Source organism: Triticum urartu, chromosome 3 (assembly GCF_003073215.2).
Source record: "Triticum urartu cultivar G1812 chromosome 3, Tu2.1, whole genome shotgun sequence".
NCBI lineage: Eukaryota > Viridiplantae > Streptophyta > Magnoliopsida > Poales > Poaceae > Triticum > Triticum urartu.
Genome location: NC_053024.1, coordinates 65,940,022 through 65,961,210, shown reverse-complemented (window position 1 = coordinate 65,961,210; position 21,189 = coordinate 65,940,022). Strand labels below are relative to the sequence as shown.

The 21,189-nt window shown below is 42.2% G+C and overlaps 2 protein-coding genes across 2 annotated transcripts; one reads left to right on the top strand and one right to left on the bottom strand.

Moving 5' to 3' along the window:
- Positions 1–484: 484 nt before the first annotated feature.
- LOC125547984 (dof zinc finger protein 4-like) lies at positions 485–2,013 on the top strand. Its single transcript, XM_048711706.1, has one exon. It carries the CDS (start codon positions 500–502, stop codon positions 1,589–1,591), a length of 1,092 nt encoding a protein of 363 aa, XP_048567663.1. The 5' UTR covers positions 485–499; the 3' UTR covers positions 1,592–2,013.
- Positions 2,014–6,839: 4,826 nt separating this feature from the next.
- Positions 6,840–10,570, bottom strand: LOC125547983 (cysteine-rich receptor-like protein kinase 6). The gene is made up of 7 exons (XM_048711705.1): positions 9,736–10,570; positions 8,966–9,103; positions 8,610–8,740; positions 8,069–8,279; positions 7,741–7,978; positions 7,508–7,658; positions 6,840–7,433 (listed from the first exon to the last, which is right to left on the bottom strand). Exons 1-7 carry the CDS (start codon positions 10,568–10,570, stop codon positions 7,128–7,130), a joined length of 2,010 nt encoding a protein of 669 aa, XP_048567662.1. The 3' UTR covers positions 6,840–7,127.
- Between the last annotated feature and the right edge of the window lie 10,619 nt (positions 10,571–21,189).

Genomic DNA, 21,189 nt, shown 5'->3' with positions numbered 1-21,189 from the left:
CAATAGAGCTAGCGCTGCCACTGTCCAGCTAGGAGTAGCCTCGATCAAGCCGCCGTGTGCCGATCAACATCGGTCTGGATTCGTCGCTCCGGGACGCTGCAACGAAAGTTCACCAACAGTCAAGAGGAAGAAACTTGCCATGCGAACTCTAAAAAAAAGAAACTTGCCATGCACTTGTGCATTGATCCATGTGCAGTTCTACGAGAAACAAAACGGAATGGGGTTAAAAATAGTATAATTACTATACAAAAAGAGCAGCCAGATGTTTCGTGTTTGTGCTACTCACAATCATTGTTACAATCTACAGGATGTAAATAATGCTCAACGTACGAGCTGCTCGGCAATGCACGGTCCCCAGAGCCAGGCCGAACCACGCAGAGGAGAGGATAGAGATTAGAGAGAGATGAACAGGAGGAGTCAGACAGATAGGTCAGGGCTGCAGCAAGATGCCCAGCCGCATGCAGGATGCCACCTCTCGTCTTTGACTGGAGTGTCTGGGATGCTGAGCTCCGGCGGTCGGCACGGCAGGGCGAGCAACGGATCGCCCGTCCGGGACAAACCACAGCCTTTTCGCTCGCCGCCGCTGCGCCCTTGTCCGTTTCCCCAGAATAGAAGTCTCAGACCCCCACTCCTGTTCAAACTGCCCCTCCGCCTGTCAGCTTGCTCTGCCAACCCACCAGAGATGCTGCTGCTTCCCGTCGTACTCCCACTGTCGTCCTGCACCGCCACCCCACCACTTCCATTGTCTTCTTCCTGCACCCCCCGCTACATATTGGCTCACCGTCCCGCGCCATCTTCTTGCAATCTCAGTTACCGGCAAGTGAGAGCTCGATCCAGCGTCCAGCTTAGGTTGTTCAGGTTTCTTGGAGCGATGGTTCGTATTACGGCCATGGACCAGCTGGAGGGGGAGGAGGTGGTGGTCAGGGCGCCGGCGCCCACGGGGGCGTCAGGCGGGGTGAGGAGGGCCGGGGAGCCGGAGAGGCTGGCGCAGTGCCCGTGCCCGCGCTGCGAGTCCACCGACACCAAGTTCTGCTACTACAACAACTACAACCTCTCGCAGCCGCGCCACTTCTGCAGGGGCTGCCGCCGCTACTGGACGCGCGGGGGCGCGCTCCGCAACGTGCCCGTCGGCGGCGGCACGCGCAAGCCCAACGGCAGCCCCGCCGCCGTCCGCCGCAAGCGCCCCTCCCACTCCCACTCCCACCACGCCGTCCCCGCCGCCGCCGCCTCTCAGGCCGCGCCGGTCGTCCCGCTCTCGGTCTCCGCGTCCGCGCCCCTCCCGCTGCCGCTGCTCCAGCCGCAGCCGCAGCCGCAGCCGCAGCAGTACGAGCTGACCTTCCTGCCGCCGTCCCTTTCGGCGGTGGACCCCGACCGCCGCCTGCTCGACCTCGGCGGCAGCTTCAGCTCCCTGCTCGCGCCGCCCGCGCCGCTGCTGCCCAACTTCGCCACCAGCTTCGTGTTCGGCGGCGCCGGCGCGGGGATGGCGATGGCCCACGCTCACGTACCTGCTCTGCCGCAGCCGGCGCCGGTGGCATCCCAGGCGCTGCCGGAGAGCTTCTGGGGCATGGGGTGGCCGGACCTGTCCATCTAGAGTCTCCATCAACCTCCCCACCGGCCGGCGCGCGCATCGCCAAGATCATGGATGACGGCGGCCAAGCTCTAATCGATCTAGCATTTTCTTTCGTTGACGGTAGCTTGTTAATTAGTGTTACTTCTGCATCCATCCATCCATCCTCCATGGTTATCTTTTTGAGAGCTTTCGAAGCGATCTTGATCAATCCGTCAGAGCTAGCGATGAGTATTTTGTTAGTTAGGTTCGTTCAGGAGAAATGGTGCGGTTATGAGAGTCGATCTGAGGATGGTGGTGAAGATACCCATGTTAATCCGTGTGTTTTGTACTGTGTCCGCGACTGCATGCATGGTCTGCAGTCTGCTGATGGTGCCAAGCGTAGAGCTGAAACTGGAACTGATGGAACGATCGACGATGGTAGCTTATTGATGTTGAAAATGCAAGTCTTGTTTCCTTGTGATTTCACTAGTTGAATGCCCTTCATTATAGCACTTCATTATTGTCTCCATTTCTTTGTCGATGCGATTTTGGAGCTCCGGATTGACCATTTGCTCAAGATTTTCCACCGGTTCAAAGTTGGATTAACGTTCTTTTGGGATCAATGGCACGACGCACAGTGTCTATTTTGGTATTGGTTTCTTTTGGCCATTCTTCCCCTTATCTGTGCACAAAAGGAAATTGAGGCACCAGATCTATGAGGATTGAGGGCCATGAGACCATCTTTTTTTTTAGGGGATGAGACCATTTATTAGTTAGTGCTTGACTGTTCGTACTTCCTTGAAGCCCACTGGGCTTGGAGTCCATGGGCTATATGACCCCGAGTGGACAGGGGGGCTGGTGTCTACTTCTTCTCCCTTTCTTCTTCTTTTGATGGGTTTTCCCCGAAAGTCCTTTTTCTAAGCTCGGGCTCATCTGCACATGTGTTAAATAAAAAATTTAAAACAAATACTAGAAAAATTCAAAAAAAATCCACTTTTTTCCGTGGTAGACAATTTGGCGCGTGATGTCCGACCCAATTTTCATATGATTTGGACAACTGAGGCAACTCTCGAAAAAAAAGACAAATTCGGGGTCTCTAAAATAGTTTACTGTTCATGTACTGTTTTGACTCAATTTGTCTTTTTTGTTGAGAGTTATTCAGATGTCCAAATGAGCTAATATTAGACCGAACCTCACGCAATAAATTGTCTATCATGGGAAAAATTAGAATTTTTTGAATTTTCTAGTATTTTTTTCAATTTTTTTTCTGATTAGGTGTAGATGAGCCTGGGCACCGAATCACTGCACTCGGTTTTCCCTTTCTTTTCTTGAAAGGGATCATCACCATAGACCCTCAAGCTTAGGGAAACTCCAATGCCGTGTATCAAGAAGCCCCTAAATATTCGTACAACATGGTTCATACACTACATCCGCGGACCGGTCCGTACGTTTGAAATCTCGCAAACCATAAACAATCTCGTGGAAGGTTTGGGGGAGTGCAAACATGTCAGACTCCAACATACCTGGCCCTCCACAAACCCTTCTCCTGGGGCCCTTACCCTCAACCTTTGCTCTATATCCACACCAATCAAGACCGCAGTCGCCGCTATACCACTCTATCTGCCGCCTAATTCTTCTTGGACCTCCGTTGTTGCACCCTACAATTTGGATGTGATCCATGATCACAATGTCGCTACTTCATTGGTGGTACACCATTTCAAACATCATAACAAAGTATCGCGGTTTGCACAAGTGGAAAAAAGATGGCCACCGGGCGCATCAATCATGGAGATCATAAGTTTTGCCTCTTGTTGCTTAATGTTGACCAACTCATGGATTCACTGAATGTTGCAACTTGATGATCACGTCATTGTATATCCCGGCCGTGATGCCGCGTTGTACCAAAGGATGGAGGGCAATCCCTTCACATTGATGCAAATCCCTTCACATTGATGCATTGTTGAATGAAGCTCAAGGGGCACAACATCTGGATGAACAACATGTGTCGAGGAAGAAGTTCAAGCTCGAGGAGAGAAAGCTTGAGATGAAGGCTAATGTTGCACATGTGTAGGGGGTCAATTGTACATTTATTTGATAAGTAAGAGTATCGATCCCATGAGGAGCTGAAGAAAATGGTAAGTGCAAAAACAGCCAGGTTTCACTACAAGTACTAAAAGATGTAACCATGTCTTCTCTTGTGGTGGTAATGGAGCAATGAAACATGATTAACAATAAAAAGTAAAAAAAGTGTTGTAGGTGACCCAATCCATAGTAATGCTAAGGACAAAATGGTTGTGTTACTTATGATGATCAAACATTCTTAAGGACGGAGGGGCAAATTAGGCCAGAAAAACCTTCGGGGGAAGAACTAGGTTTCGGCTTCGTAGTGGCGACAGAAAAAAATGAATGAAGAATGCATATAGCTAAATCACATCGAGAGATACCCTAAAAGGCTTGGGGGTTACCAAGGGTGCATGTAGGCCCCTGGCGCCCCTGTAGGTGTGCTGGCATGGTTGTCACCTAGGAACCCTAGGGCCCACCTAGCTACCTCTTTTGCCTCTTGGCCTCTTCTGGTCCCAAACTCCGTAAGCTTTTTTTTGGAGCTCTGACATCGTACTTTCTTCACAAAGGTCCAAATTCCATCCTGAAAGCAGCTCACAGAATTAAACCTTCAATTCTCTACATAATAAGATAAACCACAATTAAATTTATGCAGAGATGACTAAATTGACATAAAATTAGAATATTTATACCCTAAACTATGATGCAAAATGCACGTATAAAATGAAATTTTCAATGAATTTAAAGAACTTGTTGAAAATTTGGTGCGTTTATTAGGATTTAAATGTATGGCTAAAGTGCTATCAATCGATGATTCACAGTGAAGCTGCATGATGGCATTTTGTTTATTTTCACTTTTTCTATTGGAAAAGAAGCATACATGTGATGCATAGAGTTGGATGGCCACCCCTATCTAGTGTCCATGGACATTTATTGTGTCTGTTTTGATGAACCAGGTTGGAGTTGGCCTTAGCACTCAACATCAAACACAACGAAAATGATTTTATATAGGTTTTATTCTAATGTTGAACGACTTTACCGGTGATCTTCTGGCATGGATTTTGGCCCGATGACCTCCGCCTAATGTATCCTTGCTACTCTTTCCTGCCTAAGTTGACCAAGGTAGGGAGGGCGGCCAAACCGCAAGAAGGTCAGATTAGATCGGTGAGGAGTTCTTACTCCAAAAGAGAGGGGGATAAGGGCAAGACAGGGCATGTTGACGTCAAAAACTTTCTTGGGAAATTGAAGCTGAAGGATTCGAAATTGAACGATTTGGTCTTGTCAAAAGCCAATGTAGATTATAAGTACATTAAAAGGAGCACGAAACATAGTCCAGATCTAGCCCTACTGGATCTACGACTCAGATCAAATCACTAACCTGACATGTGGGTTCTGGCCCACCGGTTAGTTTAAACGAAACAGTATGGTTTCTAACCTTACAAAGGGGAGATGGTGATGCTTGACTAGAGGTTTGTTGGATTCTCACCGTGGGGTCGGGCTGGAGGTCAATTTTCGCGACGTCTTATTAAAGTAGGGTGTGCTAGAGGTTGCGCATGACTGTTGGCTAACACGAAGGCAGCATCCAAGTCCGTGACATGCTAATGCTAGAGAAGATTAGGTCATAGGGGGCTAGGGACACTAGGGACACTAGGATTCGAAGGAATTATTTGAGCAAGATTTAAATCAAATCAAGTTTGACTTGATTTGTAATATTTTGAACATAACTAGGTAGGTTTGTTGCTCTCAAGAGTTTGGAAACACCAACAAAAGGTCAATATGGTTTTCTAGGATTTTTGCCAAAACTACAACTATTTTTTTAGAAAAGAGTCTAATTTTAAAATGGCAGAAAAGAAATACTCACATCGCCTCCGGAATTAAAATTTTGGTTCTGCCGTTGTAAACCCAAATTTGTATTTTTTTTTACATAAGATTTAGCATTTCTAGTTATACCCTTGTTTTATTTTAGGGTTTGAGTGCTAAAAACAATTTGAGCCAGCCCTGCCCCGCAAATAATTCTTGAAAATTTATTTTAGGGTTCAGGCTGACTTCAAGTATTTTTAGGAACGTTTTATTTCATATATTTAGTTCATCAGGTATTTCTTGTCGAAAAATGCGTTGTTAACGCAAAAGTAACCAAAGAAGACCCAGATCGAAATAAAAAATCAATGTTGAATCTCACATACCAAGTTTTACCATGAATATAACATAGATGACAGCCACACACCTAAATCTGAGATCTTACAATATATGTATATGTATACTTTAAGGCTTTGTTCCAAAATTTTCAAAATTGGAATATATATATAAACATATAATCTAAAGCATGAGTTGGTCTATTTTAGAATAATAATAATTCTCTCAATGGATGGTGAAAAATACAAAAAATGTAACCGTACAAATATACTAGGGCCTTAAAGACAACAACCCAGTTATCCTTTGCCATCCTTTTCCTCGTCTTTGTTCAAGCTCTGATTGAAACTTCATTTGGTGTCTGACATACCTAGCATACTGGTCGACTCAGAAGTCACACGGCTCATGAACATGAATTTCTTGGTCTCAAAGGTTTGGAAATGGCAAGAAATGGCTAATACAATTTTCTAGTATTTCTACAAAAACCAGAACTTAATTTTAGCAATTTACATGCTAAAGTCTAATTTTTAAAATGGCAGAAAGGAAATACTTCGACCATCTCCAAAAATAAAGTTTTTGGTTGGTGATGTCCTAGGATGTTGTAAGCCCTACAGTTCATATTTTAACAGTAATATGTTAAGTGAGTTTTTTGCACTTCTAGTTATACCCATGCTCTAGGGTTGCAGTGGTAAAAACAATTTGAGCAAGCCCTGGCCTAGAAATAATCCAAGAAAAATATATTTTAGGGTTCATGGTGACGTCTACTCCCTCTGTTCCAAATTACTCGTCGCAGAAATGGATGTATCTAAAACTAAAATGCATCTAGATACATCCATACCTGCGACAAGTAATCCGGAATGGAGGGAGTAGCATTTTTTGTGAACTTTTATTTCAGTTTTAGTTCCTCAAGTCTTTCTTGAGAAAACGTTAGTTATTAAGGCAAGAAGAATCAAAGAAGATCCAAATAGAAGTGGAAGATCCATGTTGAATTTCACACACCAAGTTTTATCTTGAGTGTACATAGGTGACAGTCACCCCTAAATCTGGGATGTTACAATATATGCATACTTTTTACAAAATAGTTTGGGTACCAAAAACAATTTTTTGAAGAAAAGAAACTGAAGGGCTACCTGGAGGCCGGTCTCCAAACCCACTTCTCGATTAATTGCCGAGGTATTTGGCTATTTTCAATGCATAACTGCTATACAAGTAGGGCTTTAGCTTATGTTCCAAACTTATCAAAACTATAAACATATAATCTAAAGCACTGAGCTGGTTTATTTCACAAAAAATAATAAATTGTCTCAATGAATGGACAAAAATGCAAAAAATTCCAGTAGTAGGGCTTTGAAGACAACAACCCAATTATCCTATGCCATCCTTTTGCTCATCTTGGTTCAAGCTCCGTGATTGAAACTTCATTTGGTGATGCCATACCTGGCATACCGGTCGATTCGGAAGAAGTAGGGCTCATACACATGAGAAATGATGGCTTGGATGGAGACCGGAGAGACACAGTGTTACTGCTAAGCATGAAATTTACAGTGGACATCGTAGGCCTATCTGCTGGGTTATCTTGGACACAGAGCAGGCCGATGTGAAAAAGCTTCACCACCTGGTTTCTTGGGGCATGGCCTCTCAGAGATGAGTCTATGATCTCTGCAGTTGTACCCATGGTCCAGTGTTCCCATACCTGTATCGAATTAGCAGCACTCAATATTTTTACTGAAGTTAATAGTTCAAGACCTGGGTAAGTAGGAAACTCACCAGACTTAAGAGATTGACAGACTCGTCGAAGTTCCAGGAGCAACTGCTTCGTCTTCCTGTCACCACCTCTAACATCAAAACGCCAAAGCTAAACACGTCCGATTTTACAGAAAACTGGCCACGCACCGCATATTCCGGGGCCATGTATCCACTGCAATGAATTAACAGGAGCATAATGTCACTATAGTTGGCACACCGTATGAATATCATCACACCAATCGAACCATACTTACTACGTCCCAACAACTCGGTTTGTCACCTCCCTTGTTTGATCTACTCCAAATAGCCTTGCCAAGCCGAAGTCTGAAATCTTAGGAGTGTAATCGGAGTCTAACAGAACATTGCTCGCTTTGAGGTCCCTGTGGATTATTCTCAGCTGCGAATCCTCATGAAGATATTGTAATCCTCGAGCAATCCCACTTATTATCTTTAATCTCTTTCTCCAGTCTAGCTCCTTACTTCTCTCTGGATCTGGCATTTGAACAGGAGAATCGTGAATCGGTGAGGTTCAGTTTTACAACCAAAATATGCTAATGCTGAAATAATGATTGGAACTATTACCAAAAAGAATAGTGTCAACGCTTTTATTGGGCATGTATTCATACGCAAGCAATTTCTCATGCTCTTGCACGCATACCCCAACAAGCCTGACAAGATTCTTATGTTGAAGCTTGGCGACCAAAATAAGCTCATTCTTGAGCTCTCCTATTCCTTGCGCTGAACTTCTTGAGAGCCTCTTCACCGCTATCTCCCGGCCATCAGGAAAGTTTCCCTGCATAAGTGTAGCCATGATCAGTTGTCGTAGCACAAAAGAGTATGGTAATGAATTGGTATGGGCTGGTACTCCCTCTGTTTCTTTTTAGTTTGCCTATAAAATTTGGTCAAAATCAAACTTTATAAAGTTTGACTAACTTTATAGGAAAAAATATCAATATTCACAATATGAAATCAATATTATTATATGCATCATGAAATTAACTTTTATGTCATATCACTTTAGTATTGTAGATGTTGTTGTTTTTTGATATAAATTTGATCAAACTTTGTTTAATTTGACTTTGACCCAATTTTATATGCAAAGTAAAAGAAACAGATGGAGTACCTTATAAACTGCACCGAATCCTCCTTCTCCAAGCTTATTCGCCGCGGCAAAGTTATCCGTTGCACGACGTAATGTTGATAGATCGGCGATAAGTGAATCAATGTTTGCAATGTCCTCACTATTAGCCGAATCTGTAAAAAAGCAGGAAGAGAGCCCATAGAGATGCATTACATATAAGCACCATATATATGTTTCAGGACCGATGTTTTCTAATAAGAAGTATATTTTCTTAACAGTTTTGCGAAAGCACATTTAGATATACCCTAAATATTGCACATCTAAGTGACTCAATCAAAAATGTCAAAGAGAAAAGACTCAATTAAACTAGAAAGGAAAAGAAGTGTAAGACAACATACAAGCTGGTTGCTCACTGCTTGCTCGTCTTGTCCTCCTCTTCCTCGAATAACAGAGACAAACAGCAGTGATAGCTAGAATTGCAACAACCAGAGGTAGCGTAATTGCTAGAACAACTACCGTCTTATTTCCCCATTTTCCTGTAGATAGATGCCAGAGTAATTAACGGCTCATCATGTATTCTGAGAAAGATGGCGCTGGTAGCTAATAGTACATTTGCTGTAATCAATTTTGTTCTGTAAATATATGCATATAGAGCTATATTAGAGTAAAAAAAATCCATTCAACATTATGTAGTGCTACTAGTTTCCCATTGGAAATACCTTGCACAATGTTGTGGGAATATTTTGTAACATATTTCAATGTAATTAATTAGTTGTATTAAACATAAATGTTTGAAGTAATAATATAAAAACTAAAACTAAAATTCATATAATTAATTATGATTAATTACTATATCATTGTAAAATGTTTATTAAGTATATATAGCATAATAGAATGAAAACTCTCATGTGTGTTTGCATGTTGAGATGGGATTTTTTTATACATGTCATGATGAAGTGGTACCCTTGCATGTTAAGAGACATATGATAGTGAGGATGAATCTTTTCTCATGCACGTTATGCGATGACGTGGCATGCTTGCATGTTGAGAGAAACAGTTAGCGGGGACTAGCTATTTAAATATTAAAAATATATATAATTCATTGCGTAATGTCAACAGAAAGGTCAGGGTGAGCAAGTAGCAAGTCTTCCATGGGGCTCACGCTCACCTCGTCGGGCGAGGGTTGCTGGAGTCGGAGCCGTTGGCCCTACGGCGGGCTCAGGCGCCGGCGCAGCCAGCCGCACCATCACCGGGCCGCGGAGGTAGGTGTATATCTCGTATCTGTAGCTGCACCTGACCCCAAGAAACTTGGCCCCGACGCGGTCCGCGGACCGCGGCATTCCCTTGATGATGCCGGCGAGGCAAACGCGGCATTGCGCAGGCGTGAGGTCCGGCGTGCACTGCGCCCAGCTGTAGACCCTGGGGAACTCGCTGCCGACGTCGAGGTCGGCCTCTCCGGACGCGTACCGCCGCGTGGAGTTGTACGCCGCGTAGTCGGCAGTGGCGTCCACGAGCGCGGCCACCCGGCGGTTGAACCGGCTGGGGTCCGACGTGACGTTCTGGCCGTTCATTTGCGTCCTGGACCTGACATTGTCGACGGAGGAGAGGAAGGGGGTGTTGGAGTAGTAGAGGGTGCATGGATCGTAGTAGATGGCGGCGTCCTTGGCGTAGGCGCACGTGTTCTGCGCGTCGTGGAAGGCCGCGGCGAGGCAGCCGGAGCAGGCCGTGGCGTTGGCGTCGCCGCGGCAGAGCGCGAGCGCCGAGACCTGGTCCGGGACGGCGCCGACGGCGCCTGTCGCGAAGAGGTCCGGGGAGGAGGACGCGTTGTTCGGCAGCGCGGCGGCGAGGATGCCGAGGTTGGCCTGGTACGTGCTGTTGGCCGTGAACTCGCCCGTCGAGCCGCACACTAGCAACGGGTACGCGGCGGCGCACGGCGAAAGCAGCACGAGGGCGAGAGCGAGGGTTACGAGGACGATGTGGCTGTGAGATCCAGCCTCCTCCATTTTTGCTGTGAATGGCAACCTCCTCCATCGTTTTTAAGCAGACGCGAGCGGAGACTGGCTTGACCGCCGGTGGACATGGCAGTGCGAACCGTCGACCTAACCATATCATCAACTTGCCAGCTTGCTATACTAGTAAATGGCACGTGCTTTGCACGTGTAGCTTTATGAATGTAGACCAACATCACCAAGTGAACTTTGCAACTCAAAATAAATAAAATACTCCCTCTGTCGCATATTTTAGTTATCGCTACAACGGATGTATCAACAACAACTAATATAGGACAAAGGGAATAAATAGTTACTCGTTCCAATCCGAATTAATTGACGTGACTTCTATGCAATGTCTTACTTACATTGTATATTACTAGTAAATGGCACGTGCTTTGCACGTGTAGCTTTATGAATGTAGACCAACATCACCAAGTGAACTTTGCAACTCAAAATAAATAAAATACTCCCTCTGTCGCATATTTTAGTTATCGCTACAACGGATGTATCAACAACAACTAATATAGGACAAAGGGAATAAATAGTTACTCGCTCCAATCCGAATTAATTGACATGACTTCTATGCAATGTCTTACTTACATTGTATATAGGTTGCGTCAGTTAATTCGTATTGGATGGAGTATATTCTTTTTAAGACCGGATAGACGGCTTCCTGAGGTTGGCCTTTAACATAGCAAACCATCAATGTAGGAACACCCAAGGATTTTTTTTTTGCGTTTCCTGAAATTCATAGTTTGACACACTTGTCTTGAAACAAAAAGAAAAAACAGAGGAAAAATATGTGCTCTTTGTGTTTGGTACTTGTACATATATCATCTACTTCAAAGCTCAAGCTTTGTCCTTCTTATCAGATTTTACAGAACAGCATAAAAAATATACTCTAATGTGTAACAACATATTTACAAATTGCAACATAAAAGTTTCAGTTTTGATTAGGCTAAACTTCTTCGCAAAACAGATTTCCCTAGACAGCTGACATTCCCCAATTTTCAGAGACATTTCCTTTCTAATGTCATGGAATCAAGCATGGATGCACATGTGTAATTTTTATGCTTGTAAACATAAAGAAACTTGCAGTATTAGAAGTAACAATGACTAATACACCAATACCTGTATGTAAATTACATCAAGACATCTTTGTAGACGATATTTTTGGTGCTTTTTCCCGATGGATCAATTTCCTTATTTGGCTTTGCAAGTATTCTTGTTGTTTGTCTTGACATCCCTCTTGATAAAGCAACATAGAGTTGACCATGAGAGAACACCGGCTCTGGAAGATAGATGCCAACATTTGGAATAGTTTTGAGTTTCCTGAAATTCATAGTTTGACACACTTGTCTTCAAACAAAAAGAAAAAACAGAGGAAAAATATGTGCTCTTTGTGTTTGGTACTTGTACATATATCATCTACTTCAAAGCTCAAGCTTTGTCCTTCTTATCAGATTTTACAGAACAGCATAAAAAATATACTCTAATGTGTAACAACATATTTACAAATTGCAACATAAAAGTTTCAGTTTTGATTAGGCTAAACTTCTTCGCAAAACAGATTTCCCTAGACAGCTGACATTCCCCAATTTTCAGAGACATTCCCTTCAAAAACCATTTGCTACTGCACCATTGTAGACATGATCAGCTCTTGACATTCTTCTAGAATAGGCATCCGCATGGACTTGGTGCTTTGCAAACCTGCCCAGTAATTACATTTGTAAGGGAAAAAAATATTATACCACAAGGATGCACTTGGACAAAAAAATGCAAGAGGAACAGAGACAATTCTATGCTTGCAGGTAGCACCTTAAGTTACATTCACACGCACAAGATTGCATGTTTCTAATGTCATGGAATCAAGCATGGATGCACATGTGTAATTTTTATGCTTGTAAACATAAAGAAACTTGCAGTATTAGAAGTAACAATGACTAATACACCAATACCTGTATGTAAATTACATCAAGACATCTTTGTAGACGATATTTTTGGTGCTTTTTCCCGATGGATCAATTTCCTTATTTGGCTTTGCAAGTATTCTTGTTGTTTGTCTTGACATCCCTCTTGATAAAGCAACATAGAGTTGACCATGAGAGAACACCGGCTCTGGAAGATAGATGCCAACATTTGGAATAGTTTGACCTTGAGCTTTGTTGATTGTCATTGCAAAGCTGAGTCGAATTGGAAATTGCTTTCTTTTAAACTTGAAGGGGAGTACATCATCTTCTGAAGGATATAGAGGAATTCGTGGAAGGAATACTCTTTTCCCAGCATGTTGCCCGCCAATTATTTCTGCATCAATAGCGTTCTCTTGAAATGCTCTGATAATAAGTCTTGTTCCATTGCACAATCCGTTAAAAGGATCTAGATTGCGAAGTAAAATCACAGGACAATTAATCTTCAGTCGAAGGACATGTGGAGGCAGGCCATTAGGTGTGAGTGAGTTTAGAAATTCAGGTGGGTAGTAGTTATGTGGATCATCCACTGCTGAATCAAAACTATAGTAGATTTGTTCTTCCCCAGGAAACCGATCAATAAGCTTCTCGTTTAGTTCATCAACATATTCATTCTTGGTGGAGAGAATGGCGCGAGTACTAATATAAGATGGTGATATTCCATTCTGGCCAAGTGAAGGAAAGATATCATTAATTAACTTACTGACAGAGTGTTTTGGATCTATGTATGGTACAACAATTTCATCTGGTAGGCGCACATAATCTTGGCCGATTGATTCTTCTGTACCATCACCAATTCTTAACAGAAAATCTGAGAACCATGGATCAGATTGTGCTCTCATATTACGCCATAGTTTTATTTGTTTTATACACCGCCAAAGATACGATTTCTTTAGTGTAGCATCTGTAATTTGTGCTCTTGTGCCTCGCCTCACTACAGGGAGAACTTGTCTGAAATCTCCTCCTAACACTATGACCTTTCCTCCAAATGGAGATAGAACACCAGTAATATCTTGCAAGGATCTATCAAGTGCCTCCACAGCTTGACGTTTTGTCATGGCTACTTCGTCCCAAATTATCAAGGACGCTCTCCGAAGCAACTCTGCAGTCCCACTCTGTTTACTGAAGCTGCACAAACTGTCATCATGAATATTTACTGGTATTTTAAATCTCGAATGTGCTGTCCTACCGCCCGGCATGATGGACGCTGCAATTCCAGATGTTGCAGTTGCAATTGCTATTAGCCCCATGGAACGCACTTTAGCGAGTAAAGCTTTATAGAGATGTGTCTTTCCTGTACCTCCTGGACCATCAATAAAGAATACCTTACTCTTCTTCTGTAGGACGTGATGCATTATCTCATCAAAGGCAAGTCTTTGCTCACAATTTAGTGTTGCATAAAGGTCCAGATGCTCTGGATCAATATTAATAGACATCTCTTCTATTACTTCTCTACAATTAGAGCCAGCCAACTCAGTGCCATCTAGCATTTCTGGAAGATCAAAGCAACTGATGTCCTTCCCCATTGAATATAGGATATCACTAATATCTCTAAGTACCATCTGCTCTATAGATTCTTTATCAGTTGCGCTGCCCTGCTGAAAATCATCAGCCATGGCCTCAAAATGCTTTTCCCATAATTCACGGACATTTTTTACCTCACAGAAAACCAATATTGTAGCAAAAAGCCTTCTAAAGGCAGAAGGCATTGCAAATGTCGCAGCCTCGCTCAGACAATCAGAAATACTACAATCAGCCTCAATCAGACCCCTTCTTTCTGCGGCCTCTCTAAAAGTGGCAAAAACAAAACCATCGACAGTCCGTAAATCCTCAAAAGATGTAGCCCCTCTCACATGATTTAGCAGTATCCTCAAGTAATAGCGTTCTCCTTCAGCTGGGTGTGCAACGACAAGTCTCCCTACTTGTATTCTCTGTTTGCGACGTTTCCAGCTCTTGGTACTATTATTCCATACAAAAAATTCTGGAAATTCCTTGTATAAGAAATTCCTGGCATAACTATCAATAGAGTTCATTCTGAAGTATTCAGTTAGCATTGTTCTCGAAGACGATCCTTTGCAGACCACATCCTCTAATTTTTCTGAATCTTTATAGTGAACAAGGTGCATATTTGGCAGATGGACTTGTAGCTGTATAACTGATGGATACATCTCACTAAGGTTGAAAGAGTAAATCCTCCAGATTGCTTCCGGAGGTGAAATAAACCTTGCATCTCTATACTCACGAATTTCATTAATAACTGCATCATCTTCTGCGGCTTCGATGACAATGGAGGCACGATCATGACCTTTGTAGATGTATTTGAATAAATATTTCACAGCCTTGACGCTAGAGCAAACTTCAATATTTATATGGCAATTGTATCGAATAAGTAAATAGGGATTGTATGGGACAACCCATCTATTATCCAAAACTGCACCCCTGATGCGCACTCGACGGCCGTCATTCCTGCGCCTATAAATTGGATAAGAGTCCTCTCCTTGTTGTGTAGTCTCTGCGAAATGTCGAGGATAATGATACCGACAACTTCCATTTTCCATGCAAGGATTATTTATGTTGAGAACTCCACATGGGCCGTGCATCATGTGCTTAATAACTAAATCATGCAGCATAGGATATTTATCATTATCAGGAATTTCAGCTGATATTATCTCATCATATTGGTCCGGATTAGTTATCTTGTAGTTTGATTTCAGAATTATTAAAAAATGTGCATGTGGTAGACCTCTTTTCTGAAATTCAATTACGTGCACATGTGCAGCAACTTCACCAAAGAATTTCTTCTTAAACAAAAGATCCTTTAAATCCTCCAATTTTGCCTTGAAGACTCGTGCTACCAAGTCCGGCCTGTCTTGTGGTGATTGACCTTCTGCTAGTTCTCTAGTTATCTCTTCCCAATGTGGGTTGCAAGTCATTGTAAGGAATATGTCTGGTTTCCCAAACCGTTGGACCAAAGCCATTGCATCCAGATATCTTCGACGCATATCTCTTGGTCCTCCGATAAATGATGGGGGAAGCACAATGCGCCTACCTGTCATGCACCCACGTGTTTCACCGGCAACAATGCTATCGACCAATCCTTGATACAAATCTGCTCTGATGAGAACCTGAGTTGATGGCTTTGACAAGAATGCGAATCTTATTGATTCAATCTTAATGTACATATCAACTATATATTGTTGTGTCAATCGCCTTCCAAAGAGTAAGATGTTAAACTTCCCAGGTCTAATTTGCAGCTTGAAACAATAATATTCTCTTGGTGAGATGCAAGAACCAGAACTATTCTCTAGCATTCCTACAGAATCCAAAATAATATATGATTATTAAATAGTTCTACAAATCTGCTCTGATGAGAACCTGAGTTGATGGCTTTGACAAGAATGCCAATCTTATTGATTCAATCTTAATGTACATATCAACTATATATTGTTGAGTCAATCGCCTTCCAAAGAGTAAGATGTTAAACTTCCCAGGTCTAATTTGCAGCTTGAAACAATAATATTCTCTTGGTGAGATGCAAGAATCAGAACTATTCTCTAGCATTCCTACAGAATCCAAAATAATATATGATTATTAAATAGTTCTACAAATCTGCTCTGATGAGAACCTGAGTTGATGGCTTTGACAAGAATGCCAATCTTATTGATTCAATCTTAATGTACATATCAACTATATATTGTTGAGTCAATCGCCTTCCAAAGAGTAAGATGTTAAACTTCCCAGGTCTAATTTGCAGCTTGAAACAATAATATTCTCTTGGTGAGATGCAAGAACCAGAACTATTCTCTAGCATTCCTACAGAATCCAAAATAATATATGATTATTAAATAGTTCTAGAAACTAAAACTTTGAGCATGTAACCAATTAATGTATGATGGAAACTTACCTTCTATATCAAAATCATTTGCTTGATTGTCTATTATTTTCCTAGCATGTCGACTTAATCTGGGCAGATCCAAGTTCCATCCGACCTCTCCGTTTGGGAAAAACAACGGATATGATAGTGGATCATAGCAACCATGATATGCTTTTATATATTGTGGACGGTCTGATACACCATAAATCATGATACTTCTATCAAAATGACCTCGAGGATCGCTTCCCTCGACCCAAATGGCTGCCACCTGTGATGCTGTCGGAGCATTATATACTCTCTGGTCTAAAGCAATATTTGTGTTGAGCTCAATCCTATACTCGCAAAGGTTTGGAATGGAACCGAGACTTCTAAAGATATGGACATAAGGATTAGATGAGAGTATGCCCAACAATTTTCTGATGAGATCTTTATCAAGGTTAGGTGAATGACAAAATCTTTGCTGTAAATCTGCATCAGTGTCATAAAAGTACAGTTGTAGATGCTTGGGCCCATCATCCTTTGGCACTAATTGGTCAATTCGATGATAAATTTGACCTTGTGCGCGGAATGTGTAAACTCCAGATCTGTTATTGCAAAAACGTTGATCCAAGACAACACCAAGAGATGTAAAGGAGAAGTGAGAATTGAAGTAACGTATGTTATCCCGGAAATACTTCGCATCTGGATCTTGGCTGCTGTACAGTCGACGTAATTCATCAGGGACTGGTGGAGTTACTATTTTAACTTTTCCACCCATGCAACAAAACGTTGGTTTCTCATACTGGAACCTTTTTGCATTGCAATGCCTACAGTCAGGAACTGGATCTAGAAGATGATAATCAGTGGGTAAATTTTGATATATATGATCATATGGATCTGCCTGAATGCAACTTTGGGCATTATTATTTTCTAAATACGACTGAAATTCAAAACCTGCATTTTTTATTAGGCTAGATTAGAAATACAAATCATATTTAAAAGTAATATTGTCGATTAAGTACAGTAATACTTACCATGCCCACTAAACATACGAATTTCTTCATCAGGGTCATCATTATATCCAAGCATTTCTCCTGTTTCCCCAATGTTATCTGTTGATTGTCGAATCATCATATACGTCACACAATGTTTTATATGGACCAATATAATAGATAAATGCTAGTTGGTACTGAGATTACCTTGAATGGCAGGAAAAGAATCCTTTGGCAGGTAGATGAGATCTTCATGTTGACGGCTGGTATGACCTTGTAGTTGCACATGAGTATATCCAACTGTATTTTGTAAATTACTACTGATTGCCCCATCAGATGTATCTTGTGCATGGCTGCAACTTGCGTCTTGAGACTTTCTTCTTCTTTTATACTCACGGCCTCTTTGTAAATATGCTTCTTTTTGTTCAGGTGCCAATTGGGAATACCAGCTAGTGCCGTGTCGCCGCTTACATCCACTGTTATTTTTTTGCGCATCAATTACAGCTTGGCCTTCCGAAGCAATAGGAGATACAGAAATTCCAGATGGACTGATCTTCAGCCGAGTACCCTTTTTTGGGTGGCACATGTTTGGCTGAACAAGGACGCTTTGGTCAGATGCAGACACATCATAACTATCGACTGTTGTCACTGTTTTTGACATTACAACAAACAAATTAGTCTGTAATATTAGTAAACAGAAATGTATTAGTACTAAATTAATATATTTTTATCAACCTCGTTTCCTTTTTGTCAGACACCTACTTTGATGGACCCCTGAACTGTGTGTCATAGAACCTGAAAATGGAAGGCTTTCTTGTTCTTGTAACATAGTCACGGCTACTTCTTTCCCTGGCACACAAATTGCAGACTAATGTCACCACCTAATCATGTATAATGAAGATGCTTATTTTACTTATCATCACACAACAAAGTACCTTCTGGCTGTTGGAAATATGCCCTAGAGGCAATAATAAATTAGTTATTATTATATTTTTTTTTCATGATAATCGTTTATTATCCATGCTATAATTGTATTGACAGGAAACTCAGATACATGTGTGGATACATAGACAACACCATGTCCCTAGTAAGCCTCTAGTTGACTAGCTCGGTGATCAATAGATGGTTACGGTTTCCTGACCATGGACATTGGATGTCGTTGATAACGGGATCACATCATTAGGAGAATGATGTGATGGACAAGACCCAATCCTAAGCATAGCACTAGATCGTGTAGTTCGTATGCATTAGTAAACAGAAATGTATTAGTACTAAATTAATATATTTTTATCAACCTCGTTTCCTTTTTGTCAGACACCTACTTTGATGGACCCCTGAACTGTGTGTCATAGAACCTGAAAATGGAAGGCTTTCTTATTCTTGTAACATAGTCACAGCTACTTCTTTCCCTGGCACACAAATTGCAGACTAATGTCACCACCTAATCATGTATAATGAAGATGCTTATTTTACTTATCATCACACAACAAAGTACCTTCTGGCTCGTAGAAGATTCAGTTGGCAAGTGTGTGTTATCGTTGGTACTCATACTGGTCTCCCCTCTTACGGGTTGCACAGTCTTACTAATTGCACTGTCACCTCGCTTGATTCGTTTGTACTCACGATTCCTTTTCAAATAAGCTTCTCTCTGTTGTGGCGTCATCTGCATATACCTAACCCGATCACGGTAACGTTTGCGTTGAGAAGGATCCGTTGGTACAGCACCAGTTTGTTCAGTTAGGTGACGATATTGATCTACAATCATCAGCTTAATGAGACACACACAAGAAAAGATTGGTACTGAACTGGAATTTACATTTCAGGGCATGCAGAGAGAGAGAGAGAGAATGTTCTTTAGCCAACAATCATTTTTCATGGGTAAACAGAAAATATGAATTCATTATCGCAGTTGATGTCCGTCAGTAATGAGTGTCAATCATATTTCTATCAAAATAAATATTTTAAATGTGAACAACGAAATGGCCCAAATAAAATAGCAGAGTCATAAAAAATCAAGAAAAATAACCAAATCGTCTTTCGTGACACACTTATCTCAAAACATAGTAGCTTTTGTAGTCTACGTACAGAATCTGCAACTTACACTGGCTTAGTCAAAAACACAAACACCTTGCACGCAAAGAAATAGCCAAGAAAATCAACAAGGTATAACCAGCTAATCCTAATGACAGGAAGCAATCTGACATAAAGGAATTCTCCAAACTCATAACCATCAACAGAAAAAGAAAAACGGGAATGTAGAGAAGGAGCAACTCACCTGTGCTTTCCTCCCGTGCTGTTGGCTGTCCGCACAAAGAATGTGTATTGTACATGGCGGCTTGCCGGTGTACGGCACGGCTGGAGAGAGCGAAGAGACGAAGACGCGCGAATCTGAATGAACGGAGACGGGGCGCAAGAGTGGCACACTTCAGAATAACCAAGCCCTGCGATCTCAATAGCAAGGTCGTCAAAGAGTTGAGGTACTCTGCAAGCAGATGGAAATGGAATTTTAGCAAGATGTGAGCGGGGAGATACAGGCAATGGGAGACAACGGGGATGGAGTTGTGGCAGGATGATAGCCTTGGGCTAGCCCCGGATGAAGGTTTTTGTTTTTTCCTTTTGAAATCGGGATGAAGCTTGAAGGTATGCAGTCTTTTCCGTTCCAGCAGTGCGCGCGCGCGGGGCTCTGTTTCAATTAAATTATTCCAAACGTCGTGAGCCGTGGAGCTATCGGGAAGGTGCGAGTAGCTTCCGAACGCGCGAGCGCGCGGGAGACAGCGCGGGAAGGGAGTGGTGACGAATCCAATTGATTGCAGCCGTCCGATTCAGTGAAGCTAAAGGCTGATGAAGGGTGGATAAGGGGATATGTGATGAAATCAACGGCTAGAAGTGAGTTTGTGTTACTTGGCGGAAAACAAGAGTGAAGTGTAAATCCAATTTCAAAACTGATGCATTATAGTAGTAGAGAAGAGATATTGCCAAGCCCCTGATCCGATGGGCGATCGCACCGGCGGAACGGAGGGGATTCCAGTAACTTCCAGTGGACAGTTGAGTGGTCACCGCGTGTGAATGAAGAAGCTAAATGGTCAATTGCACCGGAGATTCATGGACGTGCACCGCGTGTTCATTTTTGTCCACAGAGTTGCAGAATGGAGCCGACGAACTTCCAACTCGGGTTTCAATGACCCTGCTTGACCGACTGTTCAACACCGTGTCCTTGAACGGAGTTAATTGCACAGAAGTACTACAATTCGGGCATCACATGCAGATTGGTATCATAATTGTTAATTTTTGCGTGTCAGTATCAATATTGGTTTAAGTTTTTGCAAATTAGGCTAAAACGCGTATTTATACGTATTGACGGTGTATCTGACCGATGGGGCCCGCCGGTGCCGACATGGCATGTTTTTTGCAGAAAACCACCTTATGTTATATGTAATCACAAAAATGCCCAAATTTTTTGCGGGAAAAAGGCTGCAAGAGAGGATTTTTTTGTTCGCAATTTCCACCATCGAATCTGGACTGGTTTCAATGACCCTGCTTGACCGACTGTTCAACACCGTGTCCTTGAACGGAGTTAATTGCACAGAAGTATTACAATTCGGCCATCACATGCAGATTGGTATCATAATTGTTAATTTTTGCGTGTCAGTATCAATATTGGTTTAAGTTTTTGCAAATTAGGCTAAAACGCGTATTTATACGTATTGACGGTGTATCTGACCGATGGGGCCTGCAGGTGCCGACATGGCATGTTTTTTGCAGAAAACCACCTTATGTTATATGTAATCACAAAAATGCCCAAATTTTTTGCGGGAAAAA

Excerpts from the sequence above, each read along its gene's own strand:
- LOC125547984 (XM_048711706.1), top strand. The coding sequence starts at position 500 with ATGCTGAGCTCCGGCGGTCGGCACGGCAGGGCGAGCAACGGATCGCCC.
- LOC125547983 (XM_048711705.1), bottom strand. The coding sequence starts at position 10,570 with ATGGAGGAGGCTGGATCTCACAGCCACATCGTCCTCGTAACCCTCGCT. Across the intron at positions 8,741-8,965 it reads AAGCAGTGAGCAACCAGCTT|ATTCGGCTAATAGTGAGGAC; the intron begins GTATGTTGTCTT and ends GCTTTTTTACAG. Across the intron at positions 7,434-7,507 it reads CTGTCAATCTCTTAAGTCTG|GTATGGGAACACTGGACCAT; the intron begins GTGAGTTTCCTA and ends AATTCGATACAG.